This window comes from Protopterus annectens, chromosome 6.part1 (genome assembly GCF_019279795.1).
Source record: "Protopterus annectens isolate FY-2018-M chromosome 6.part1, PAN1.0, whole genome shotgun sequence".
Lineage (NCBI taxonomy): Eukaryota > Metazoa > Chordata > Ceratodontiformes > Protopteridae > Protopterus > Protopterus annectens.
Window position 1 is genome coordinate 336,850,622 of NC_056738.1, and position 13,524 is coordinate 336,864,145.

A 13,524-nucleotide genomic window follows, 5' to 3' on the forward strand; every position below is an offset into this window, starting at 1 on the left:
GATGTACCTTTGGTATCCCCCACCCAGACTTCCACTGTGGTTCCCGGGCCTGCTTCGGAGACCATCATTTGAACAGACTCAAGGTCTATCGCCTCTAGAGCAAGTTCGGATGCTTGAGGTGCAGCCTTGGATTTGGGCCTAAATTTCTTTGCCTTCTTCCGAGGTGGCTCGTCGAATGGGCCTACTCCTCCCCTCCATGCCTAACACCAAATGTTAGAGTCTCTTGATTCTCTAGGTAAAGATTTAAAGCCGCTAGACTGCAATGAAGTGTTCAGGAGACGGAGAACTTACAGAGAGAACAGGATGTATAGTCGTGGGCCTCGCCTAGACAGAAAACACACTTATTGTGCGTGTCTTTGTGAGGAATCAGTCTTCCACAAGCATACTTCCCTTTCCTAGCTGACATGCAAATCTAAAACAGCAAGCAAAGTAAGAAAAAACCCTAGCAGGCACTTGTCTGAATGGTCCAAACAGTTGTCTGGTCTCGATATTCTAAACTGTAGTCATCTGATAAAACGCAAAGTAAGGTAGAACTGATGAACGGGCGTCAGACTGTGGCAGAAAAATTCTGAGGAAGTTACATGCGGACGTCACCTTTATACCCAATGCCAGTTTATGACCCTCGTAGCTAATGTCACACGTACCCCTCCATACAAAGACTTGGTAATAGTGGCTGGACGGTGGCACTGCAGGCAGCTATTCCCTACTGTTACGACTACTGCAACATCAGAATAGAAGGGCATCCAACTGTTCAAACAAAGTAGACTTGGACATCTTGCTTTTCATTTGCTAGTCACAAGCCACTAAAAACTGTAAATTGGTGGAACACTTCAGTAATTTTCCCTTTCTTTCACTGCAGTGCAACTGTGGAGTTGTTACATACAAGTTGGGGGTGCAGATGGGCTCCCCCCTCCCCACAAAAAACATTTGTTCATTTTTTTTATTATTTGTTTTTAGCAAATTGAATTTCAATAAAGACACACACAGACATACCCTTTGTACAAATGTCTCCATCTGTTTACTTAAAAGATAGTATGCCATAAAAACTTACCACACTAATGTAACCGCTTCAGTAATAAGACAATTAGCATATCTGTATAAATTTTAAGTATAAAAACACTAAAAGTTAAGAGGAAAAGAAAAAAATATTTCACTATATTGAACTCTGTGCTTTAAGCATACTTTGCTGCACTAAAGTACTTTGAAGCTGAGAGAAAAGTTCTCTGCAACAACGGGATACAATTTTTTTTTTTTTTTATATATATAGTCTTATTAATTGGATAACAGAACTGGAGGACAGACCCTTTTCTCAAAACCCAGCTCAACAGCATTACAGAATAGCAAAATTTAGAGCATCATTAAAAGACAGACTAATAACAATACAGACAACGCAATGGTATAAAATACCGTGGCAGAAGCAGTAGGGGGACTTTAAGTAAACAAATTTAAAGAAAATATCGCTAAAGTCAATAACATACTTTAAAATCTAAGTGATCGTTAACACAATAATTAGTCCAAAATTTAAGCTTCTAAGCAGCTGGGGAAAGGAGGGATTTGTTATAAACAAGCCATGACTTAACCTATAAATTTAGTGGCTGACCGTGGACTAATAACTGACTGCATTTTGTTCAATGCACTGAATAAAAAATATACTGTACGTTATTGGAAATGAGCTAACAGGCAGTATATGGTGCACATAGGGAGGAGGAAAGGACAAATTAGATTTTGTGAAGATGTCTCTTATTTGGTCTCTGTACATAGGATTAGACTGAAAGGAATACAGAAAAATGCAGGAGTGCTATTGACTTGCATTCCATCCAGGATTTATTCTCTGCCTTACAGCTACCGAGTCTCAGGATAGGCTCTGACTCTCTTACAAGCCTGAAAAAGTAGGAGAAGCGCCAGTGGAGTAAAAAAAAAAAAGTGTTTTTTTAAACAAAGTTAAAATGACTACGCACTTAAATATGGCTTGCGACCATTTTGGGAGGTGTGCATGCCTGTAAACTTAAAGGTTAAGACCACCGCAATCACCCATTTATAGTTCCCACCTGACAAACTTTCTGAAATGCAGCTCACTGGATCTTTTCTCCAACAAAAAAGTTAATTCAAAACTTATAAGTCAATCAATACATCGAAAATCAATGTTCAAGATGACCAAGGTACAATTTGCTTATTACTTTCAGATTTAAATTCTGTGCTACAACTACCTGCACCTAAAAGATCACAGTGTATTAACAGATCCAGGAGCATTTATGTAAGACAACCATGAAGTTAGTAAACATACCCTAAAGAAATTTAGCTAACAAAGGGATCATGAACCACTTACAAATAAAAATTGCTTATATGACAAAAGCCTGATAAACAGGCATTTTTGTTTCACTTATTTACTAAATCTAATGGATACAAAAAGCAAGAGATAGTACAGCACTTCACTTAGCCCTACCACTGCTGCCTGTTTGCCAGTGACTGAAAACACTCACCGTATGTGTGTTGCTGGAAGGGATTCAAACTGACGGGACAGAAATAGCTCACGATGTTTCATCTGGTGCCTTTGCTGCTCACTCATAGATGGCTGTTTAGATTCCTCTTCAAATTCTCCTGAGATAAACAGTAGCAGAATTTTCAAACAATACCTCATACATATAACAAGGAGCATTTCAGCTGCAAGTGTGGTTTCCAAATTGTTTTCTCTGCTGAGACCCTTCAACAGTGTAACCAACAACGCATATTGACTGGTCCTGAAGAGGACAAGTCATAAACAAACAAAAACAAAAAAAAAACACTATACCTGGGGGCATAAATGCACCTTATGTTTTCATGCTTTATTTTCATTAACAAAGATTTCTCCCACAGAGCAGTTAAACCAAAATAGTGAACATTATCTTTTCTAAGAAACCAAAGCTCTACTAAAATTTTTAATACTCTGTTACCCATATCCAGTGACCAAATGGTTAGAGTCACTGCTTTAAAGAGATCATTGTTCCCATTTCCAGTTATACTTGCTTGGTAACAAAAAACTCTTACTTAACCTAAATTTCAGAGTTGCAGGCTGGGCTAAAGCATTAAGAATTTTAAAACAGCCAGCTAACAGGATAACGAAAGGTCCAGTACAAACCATAAACTAAAATTATGTACTTACAATAACAGATCCATGTTGTCTACTTCCATCCATTCTCAACAGATTGACTACTGAATACTATGGATCCAACTTCAGACACTCAAGTCTCTGGATCCAATGGAAAGACAAGCAGAAGAATGCTGTCCCTTAAGGGCTTAGAAAATTTCAGAGAAGCAACAGGGACTGATTTTCCCGCAAACTGGAAATAGCATCCAACTGAGTTGATACAGTAATAAGAATCACTGAGAAAAGAGGCCAAGAATTCTAAAATGGCCAAGAGAGGGGTGGAAAAGGGAACATTGCTACTAGAAGCCCAAATGGAAAATATTTTCCCATTTACTTTTATAAATGTTGCTGTTCTATGAGGCAGTCAATGTGTACAACTTGGGATGAGTCTTACACTCGCCATCAGAACAGGAGATACCATGCATTCAAACTGAGGGCTTCTATATCTGGGCGAGGCTTACCAGAATGGTGAAAGACCTCGAGCAGGGTGCAGCACCCACAGAAAGTGAATCCAATGAGACCAGAGGAAGGGAAACCACACCAGTCAAGGCCAGAAGGAAGCAAGGAGGATCACTGTAACATTGCTCCATGTTGCTTTCTGCAGAAACTTTGGATGAAAGGAGTTTGCAGACAGATATAAAAGGAGACATGGGGACAAGTGTGGGTCAGAGAATCCTTTTGGGAACTCTCCCTCTTGGAGCATTAGGGCAGAGTACCTACTACATTTGGTGTTAGGAGGAGGAAGCCAAAGGGTTGTAGCACGGTCAAGCCCTCAGTAGCTGATAATCTGATCAGCCACTGCCAGAATGTCTGCACACTCGTGAAGAAGGAACAGCAGAGTCCTACTCAACCTGTCCGTTCGAACACTGAACTTATCCGGTAGGTGCATTACTATCAGAAAATGGTGGAAAGACGCTGCCCACTGGGACCAACGCAAAACATTGGGATTTGTGAAACCAGTTTCTTCCCTCCCGTCTGGTCTCTGAAAAAGGTCTTCTGGGGGGTTAAAATGCTGTAATCCTATAGCAGGACAAGGTTTTACCCATCTGCTTGCTTTCGGACAGCAACTCTAACTTCAGGTCCAAAAAGTGTGGATCCAACATAGGGGGCTTTACTAAAGGACAGATTAAAGTTTTCTACCAGGTTGCAGAGAGATGCATCAGGGCATGCCAGCAAACAGCTATGTCGGTGCCTGCTGTTCTCAACATGTCAGTCACCTTCCAAATAAGGGGACTGACATTCAACAAGAACTGAAAGGTAATAAACTGTATGGACATTTGTTCTCCTCCGCTGACAAGGATCCAGAAAGGGATATGGAGAGTTGTTCAATCAAATCCCTCTGAAAGCATATTACGTGAGCTTAATTCAGTGCACTGACAGCAGAGGCTGCTGAAGCGTATTATCCACCTCCCAAACTTGTCCAATGCCCTGGACTCCCTGTTGGGGGTATAGACAGTGCAGTTCTCCTCAGAAAGCCCCTTCTTAATTGCCGATGCCACCACCATGGACTCCACTGCAGGACTACTGCTCCAAAAGGGGCCATCTTTAGGCAATACCAAAATCTTGTCTGGTTTCCAAGGATGGCTTGGCTACATTTGGTTCATTCCACACACAATCCTGGAGACCAAGTCAACCGATTCATCCACAGGAGGGACCAACCAAGAGGCAGATGTGCTAGCCTCAAAAGTCTTGAGGAATGCTGATATTTCCCGGTAGGGCCTTCAGAGGCAGAAAGTGGGGTGGTAGACCAAATGTTTAGAATCTCAATGGAGACATCCTCAAGGGGAGATCTGGGGGACCCCCTAACCTTCACTGAAATCTGTACCCTGTGTTAAACGTTTGAGGGAACAGAAAGTACCTAGTCTTGCACCAATACTTCTGGTAACCCTCACCAGTGGGATGGTCTGGGGAAGATTCCCAAGCCGATGGGGAATTCAAAATGTTGACTGTCTCGAGACTTAGAGGAGCTGGCTATCCTAACCTGACAGAATGTGGAGGGCAAGGACCTGAAGATCTTGCATGGGACAAGGCAAATCAGAGCAGAGGAAGACTAATTTCTAGACCAAGAGAGCACTTTTTCGAAGGCCTAAAAAGAAAAGCCAAGACAAGCCCAGAGTTCATCCCAGTAGGGTCTAAGGACTCCAACAAAGGCTGACCCTGAAGGCCCACTAAACTTGGCTCTGAGACCAGTAGCGGTGCTGAACTATCCAGCTTCAAAAGCTCCAAGGAGAAAGGAAAATTTCTGAGTCTAGCCAGATGCCCACAGAACCAATGCCAACAAGTCATCTGAGATCCATCAATGTCTGAAGAACACAGTCAATTGGATTAGACACAATGTAAATGAAGACCAAGCCTTCAGATCTGATGCAAACTCCAGGAAATGCTCGGATCCAACAAACCCAAATCCAAGTGTCAAAATGGGGAAGGAGCTACAACCTGATAAGGGGGTGGTAGTGGGTTAAGACTCCAACAGTGGTCTGAGCCATGAGAACCCCCAGCTGGATCTGGGTCTCGAACTTCATTACTTTATCGACATCTGCTACAAAGAGGCTCCTGGAGAACTGCACCAATCTTAGGTACGTAGTAGTAGAAAGGAGTCTGGATGTCCTATGAAAAAAAAAAGTCTTTCTTGAAGAAAAGAAATTGAACCTACAAGGAACCGGTTCCAATAAGAAGCACTTTTCTGAGTGGGGGAGTGTTGGACCCAGTAATTACAGGCTCTGGAGAAGGAACAGTATCTGAAAGTTTCTGCAATTTCAGGGACAAGCCAGAAGAGCTTGACTGGTCTAAGAACATTTCTTTGGATCCTTGTGCCTTCGCCTTTTCCAATCTTTGTCCCTAGACTCATCAGTACTCTTCTCACTCCTAGGTTTTCTCAACAGCTTGCTTGTAGGTAGGGGAAGATTAAGTGTAGAAGAGAAACTTTTCCTGCTGTGACAGGGAGAAGTCTATTAAATACCAGCTTATTTCTTCTCTGTCAATGTCCTGGAACTGAAAATGTACAAATGAAGCAATTTTCATCTAAATGAAAAGCCTTTAAACAATACATACATTTCACAGGAGCATACAATTTGGAATTCGGTCCACAAACCACACACTTTTTAAAACCAGAAAGTTCTTCTGCCATAGCGACTAACTTGCATTAACACCAACTACCATCACCCTACACACAAACAGGGCAGCAACACCAACCAGAAATTAGCAAAGTATGGCTTGAAAGAATCCACATGGGGAAAAAGGCTCAACAGGATTGAAAAAGGCAAAAACTTTTTTTTGTTGTTATACAGCAGCAGAGGGGGAGGGAGAGAGACAATGAACGAGCAAAGAAATTACTTAGGACTATTTAACTGAGAGAAGTCCAATAAAAGGAACGTGGCTGTCACCCAAGCACTGAGCCACTGGTGAATGTCTGATGCAAATGTGTAGCAAACAGTAACGGAGGAAATTTGATATCTAGATGGGATTATGGGTAAGGAGAAGCAGCTTAAGCCAAAATCTGAAACTGGCCGAAGTCTGATCCGGGAACATCTGTTGAGGAACCAACAGAAGGGATATCAGATATCTTTGTAAATGATTTTAAAAGTGGCGCTGCAGAAGGTCTTGAGTAAACATTCAGTGTGTGCATTTTTATTGGTGTTGGGCCTTATTAGCCTGAATGAACCCATAAAGTAAAAAAAGTAATGGGCATCCAGAAACCATGTAGCTGAAACACTATGTCCTTAAGGGGTCATATGCATATACCATGGACCTCCATCCATTATTGCACAAGAATTAAAAAGTACTGCATAGTGACAAAAAAAATCCCAGTCAAGCTAGACTTCCACATATCTTTAAAAATGTACAAAAAAGGGGAGCTTAGATGGAAAAGCTACAGAACCTTGGCAATGTTTGAAAGAATCTCCAGAAACATGGCAACACATACTCAATATGAAAATATGCGCAAGAAAAACAACCCACATGCTTTGTATTTCTGCACTCTCCACAACAGCAACAAAAATGAAAAGGGACTCAAAAGATAGCCCTATTAGATGACCCAACAGTAAACAAGCACTACAGGAAAGTAGCAGAAAGTCCTGACAGAGTACCAAATACTCAGAAAAAGGCACAATCAGTAGAAAACGGAAGCTTTATCCACCCATACAGATACACAAGATCCCATCTGGACTGCTGTGCAGTATTCTGTAAACACTTCTTAGGAAGAAAGTAGCTAATTATTAAATCAAAGATAACTGGAGGAATCTGTACCGGATACCATATAGAAAAAACAAGAATAATTTCCAAATGTGTGCTCTCTTCAAAGAGACCACAGCATAGTGAAGAAAAGGACAGTTTCAGAAAAAGAGTACTTGACTGTCAGACAACTCGGTGACAGTAAAGCTCTTCCAAAGAGAAACTTCATTGTTCCCGAGGAGGTTATGCTTGTAAAAACAGTGACAAAGAAAACAAGGGATAAATATATGTAGGTTATTAAGACATCTACGGGATTAGGCTGTTAGGTTAAAAACATAAGACAGTAGAGTTCTAGGGGCCTGACTGAGCCTCACCAGTTGCTGCTCCTTTGAATTTAGGGCAAAGAGATACTTTAGGTATCTTGTATTGATGCCCCTTGGTCAGCCCCCACCAGAGTTTTTCCTACAGGTCTGGACAGGCCAACTGGAACAATACATTGTGATATATTAGCAACAACCTGATAAAGTAGGACTATAAAAACATACAATAATTGTAGAGATTTCAGTAAGTCATTGCTGCTGTGGTTCAAAATTACTGAAGTTCGGCAGCAAATAAAATGGATATCAGTTCAGACCACCAGAATCCAGCACCATTCCTCCTTCAGGCTGGCTGATGCCTTCCCATAGGGAATGACAGCTTAAAAAAGTGTCACTCAACACCCTATTAGATTTTCCTATGGAAGGAGCACACCTTAAAAAAAGATCAAGGCCCTGGAAAGACTATGAAGAGTAAGAGATACCCTTCTTTTTCCTATAGCAAGGAGAGATGGGAAAAATGGGACTCCGCAATGCATATTTTTTACTTCAACAATGAAAATGCACCAGTCTGAGGACACCTCTTCAGGCAAAAAAAAACAGCCAAATGGCAACAGTGTTAACAATGTACACACAAACAGTTCTCATAACACATATCAGAAAGAATCAGACTAGTTGCTATTTTTTTTTTTTTTTGATACAAAGAGCAATACCACCAGGAAAATATTTTATTGGACATGAAATACTTAGAAATAAAATATATAAAACAGACAATTCAGTACTTTGGTAGGCAATATAAAAAGGCAAGTGTGTGTACAGCATACAGAGGAAACATCAGAAAGGATTAGTAAAATACATCAGTAGTCCGATTTGCTCAATATAATTAGGTGGAATTAATGAGGCAAGTTAGGTTTGAAATACAATTCTTCTAATTACATGGAAAGGGGGTACTGTCTATGCTAAATTGAGGAAATTACAGGGTTGAAGCAGCACACGTTAAAGCAGGGACATCTATAACCTTCCTGCACATTTTTTCGAACAGATAACAGAACGAGTTAATACTACAAAAACACTGCAGTGAACTGACAGGCACTAAAAAAGATTAAACCCCAAAACACCCAAAGATACTCCACAGGACCAACATCATGAAAAGTAGCCAAATTTTAATTCCAAATGAATTTAGGTTACAGACTTTACGTAGTTGACATCAGCGCCTAATCTAATGTGCATAAAATAAACAGTTCGACAAAATGAACTAATGCCAAGCAGCCAATAATTGTCAGAACATTAAAAGCAGCTTACAATCAGCAAAATAAGAACATATAAAAGGGTCTCTAAAAGCATAATTATTACTATCAATATATAAATTTAGATCTTCTCAGATCCAAGTTTTAATAAGATACAAATAATTTTCATTTAATCAAAGGGTAGACAGTTGGGTACTTGCGTATTATCGCAACCAGATTTCCGCACTGACATTATTCTATGTGCACGGAAACAGGTTGCTTAACCTAAAAAGGGGTCTGTCGAGAATTAGGCATTAGTCTGTCTCAGTGGGTATGAGCCCAGAAGGAGAGTACGGGTGAAATTTTGTACTTGTGGATGACACGCCTCATTGCTCCTGTAACTCCATGTTGCTGAAACATTTGCCCTGCCTTTTGTAAAATGTTTCATTTTCTTGCGAATCGCTGATGTTTACTGTTAGCCCATAATGTCAGGCTTAAGATTTTCATACTTACATGGATCTTACTTTATTTGCTGAAGAATCAGGGGCAAATCCAAAAAGTAACTGGGAGTCATCAGGAACCTTTCTTTGATATTACTCTAATTCACTTTAAAAGTTAATAAAACACAATGCTTAACATTAAAGGGCATTTTTTAAAGAAAGTATGAAACTTGTCGGGTATTACTGACATGTCTGCAATCCTCACCCCTTCATCAGAAACTCTAACATTTTACGAGGAGTAGGGCAAAAGCATGAGCCAAAATTAGGGATGTTTTGCCTTCTCTGAAGGAAGCCCTCCATTCAGTGCAAGGAATCCGTTCATCAGAACGGTAGCAGACATGATAACGTAAGTGTGCATGTGTAATGCATGCAAAAACTGGAAGAGGGTTTTCGGAAATGTTTCTTTTCCTGAAGGTAATGCAAACTTAATCCACAGCAGTAAACTCAGTAAATACCACATTGCAGTGTTTCATGGCCTCCTTTCTATAGAAGTATGCGAAATTCGGAACCGCGAAAATCTGGTTGCGATAATACGCAAGTATCGACAGTTGCATGTCCCGAGTTACCATAACGATTCACAATACACAGAGCACAGCTTCCCAGTCACCCCCTTGATAGGTAAACTTTATTTTCCAAAACTGTAAACATAAAAGATTTAAGCCTCATGCAGGTACTAGAGCATTTGGCCAAAGCATTTGATTTGTCCTTTCCCCAAACAATATAAATACCGAAATCTTTTTCTTAAGGGCAAACTTAGTTTTTCTTACATGAAAAGCATTACAGATTTTACAACATGCGATGTAAAACCACCCTGGTGGTGTTACACTTATCTTCCCTTTTTTCTCCACTTAATGGATCCAAAATGGGCTCCATACCTTCTATATTAATATGACATTGTGTACAAGAATCACCTTTTGGTGGGGATCATTTTCCTCTGTTTCCAAAAGATTTTTGAAGTTGGGTTGCCTATTATAAACAATGTTGGGCCATATCAATGGTAAAGCATTTGACTGCAGAAATCTATATTTATTTGCAGTTTGAATACCGGGGAAGTCCACTGGACCAAATTGACCCATTTTCAGTGGAGGCCCGGGGAGAAAAGCTCCAAGATGCATTATACAATTTAGAGACAACTGATAGTTAATATTAAAGATAACATTATGTAGAATAGTTACACAAATGCATTCAATATCATGCATAGTTAAATTCATTAAGCTTGAAGGTGGGGATCATACAGTTTCATTTGAGGAAAACAGATGTGTTAGGTGTGGAAACAGTTTACATACAACCCTTTTAAGAAAATGTAAATACGCTTTACATACACAACAGTAGAATGCTATTTACAAAGTTGGGCTGTGTGAGGGGAGCTGTAGGAGTTCTTGAGAGGTTAGAGAAGCTATAGAAAACGTTGACAGCTTAGCTCATAGGAAGATAACTATGAGAGTTGTACAGGTGGGAACCAGAGAGAATCTATAAATTCAAGAGGAGGCCCTTCATTAGTTAGAACAGCAACCAAAAATTAAAAATAGCCCCCATTAACCCACTGTAACTGCTGAAGTGTAAAAATGATGACTTTACACATGCAGGGTCCTATTCGGTGTGGCTTGTTCAAGGCCAAATTTCAAAATGGGATAATATATGGCCCCTTTCAGTTATAACCTCCTAGGCAATTCCATAGAGTTCATTAGTATATCTCCTTTCACTGGCATTGTCTTAATTAAAAAAAAAAAAAAAAAATGCCATTCTTATAAATGGGAAATCAAATTGACACCTGACCGATCCCCATTTCTGAGGAGTTTGGTGACAACCTGAATACGTGGGTTTTACATAAATACTGGATGAAATACCAAGCAACAACTAACTAGCAATCATAAACATTCAAGTAATACTGTCAAAATCCATGTAATAAGTTTCAAGAATATTGTCAGTCTCTAAATGTAAAAATCACCAAAATGATTAACAGTGACACACCCCTGCTCTGGGCCAGTGATCAATGAGCCTCAATCCTCACCAAAGATACCTGTGGGGAATGTTCACAGAGAAAAAAAAATACACAGTATATTAAGATGCAGCTCTCTGCACAAAGTGCAACTTCCCTTAAAAGCAAACAGGGGAATGCACACAAGTCCTGGGGCTTGGCTTTCTCTTCAGCCCCAAACAAGACTCCCACTGACACAGCTATAGAGCAGAGTCCCTAGTCAGGTGTTCCAAGCAAAAGTCCTCCACCACCCACTCTGTGAAATCAGTTCTTAGTGTCCCTGTTCAAAGTAACACACACACACACACACACACACACACACACACACACACACACACACACACACACACACACACACCTGGGAAAGGCTGGCACAGTTCACCTGCTTTGCCACCTCCACCCAGACTATAAAGGTAGACGCACTGCCACCAGAACACCCAAAGTCAGCTACTCCAAGGCTCTTACGAGGGTACCCAATTACCATTTGTATAAGTATTAATTTTACTAACAGCAATGTTTGACCAAGCAGCAAGACTTTCAGGAATGTGGAGCCACAGTGCCACTAAATATATGCAATTACTCTCAAAGGTTAAATGTTTTCTAAAATACCACAACGAAATGTATAACTATATGGAAAACATGGAAATACTGAATATCTATTTACAACAAACACCAGAGTTTCAATTCACATGAAACAAGCACACGGATGGAAAGACTCAGGAGAAAAATATTTAGCTAATCTCACATTTTCTAACTGATTGATGAATTACTGTTCCCTACTTACTAAAAGCAAGGCAAGATGAAGGTAGAAGAGCGTCACGTCGGGTCTAAAAGTGCATCTATCACCTCTCCAACTAGTATTCATATACAATTTCAGTGCAAACTACAGAATGGCATCACCATTACATCTGGTCACCTGACTGATTCCCACACTGCCACCTCACTAGCACCTGAGCCAGAACTGGCACAGAGGTATCACAATACATACAGCCTATGGAAGCAATAAAACAATCCAACACTTCCACCCTTCCTGCAGAAAGGCTTTTCACATACATTGCGTCTCTGGCTGCATTCAGATCTGTGAGATAAAGTCTTCAGGGCCTAAAACAAAGTAATTTAATTTCAGGGTATGTTTCTTAACGTTGGCTGCGCTGAGTTTAACCCTTTCCATTCCGGCATCAGTTACAATACAGTTCGACATACATATATTTTTCTTTTCTGTCCAGCAGGACCCACTGTTAATACATTTTTAACAAAAGCAACTTTACAAATTCATTTTTAACACAAGCATCTGTTCAAATCAGCTTGATATTCAAATGACAATTCTTTACAAAACACCAGCTAGCTAGGCTGCCATAGATGTTACACATGCACTGCCCTACTCCCCCGTAGCACAGCTGGTACTACCTCAATCACAAACTGTTCCAGAACACACAATGAAAATATTACAAAAAAGGGTACTGCATAATTTTAAAAGTTCATGGGCAAATCAAATTTCCCTTCCTACCACCAAACACAGCTGGCATATTAGGAGCACACACACACTGCTTCCATTGCTACACCAGCAACCTGATAATATTCTCCATCAAAAAATACAAAATGGTCTTAAAATTTTCATAAAATCCATGATCAACATAAGCTCAGTATTTATAAAATCATGCCTCATTAAACAAGTCTAAATCTTGTTTGCAAGGGATAACAGAAAAAATATCTAGTGTAACAAAGCAAAACAAAACATCTATATCCCCAATACTGTTCAAAACGGTCTAGGATCCTTCAAAATGCACTGAGCATGGCTGTTAAAACCCTTTAGCTTTTTATCAATATATTCAGCCAAGGGTTCATTTTTTGAACCATCAACTGAATCACTGATACTTGTATAAATCTTTATTCCATTTTTTTTTGGGGGGGGGTCCAACAAGATATTCTACCTTATGGCACTTATTCAAAGAAGAAAATGGCACCATTTAAACCTACACAATTCAAAAATGCATACATTTTACTGGATGCTATCAATTTCATTTAAAAACAAGCTTCTTAGGTAGATTTATCAGCCAAAATATTCAACATTCTTGGTGTGCCATCTGCTGAATCCATCGCCACCAGGGTGCCATAGTTGTCTGGTTCCATAATCCAAATTGATTTGTTCCATAATCCAAATTGATTTGTTTAATGAAGACACAAGTGTTAAGAAACAAACACTGTCAGTATG

The 13,524-nt window shown here is 39.9% G+C and overlaps 1 protein-coding gene across 1 annotated transcript in view; it reads right to left on the bottom strand.

Annotated features, from left to right (window-relative positions):
* MTA2 (metastasis associated 1 family member 2) overlaps positions 1-13,524 on the bottom strand; it is a 1,757,597-nt gene that overhangs the window by 1,715,631 nt on the left and 28,442 nt on the right. The window contains exons 2-3 of the mRNA XM_044075372.1: positions 2,481-2,598; positions 630-646 (exon numbers count right to left, since the gene is read on the bottom strand). Coding sequence (XP_043931307.1) covers positions 630-646; positions 2,481-2,598 — 135 coding nt within the window. The remainder of the gene's footprint in view (positions 1-629; positions 647-2,480; positions 2,599-13,524) is intronic.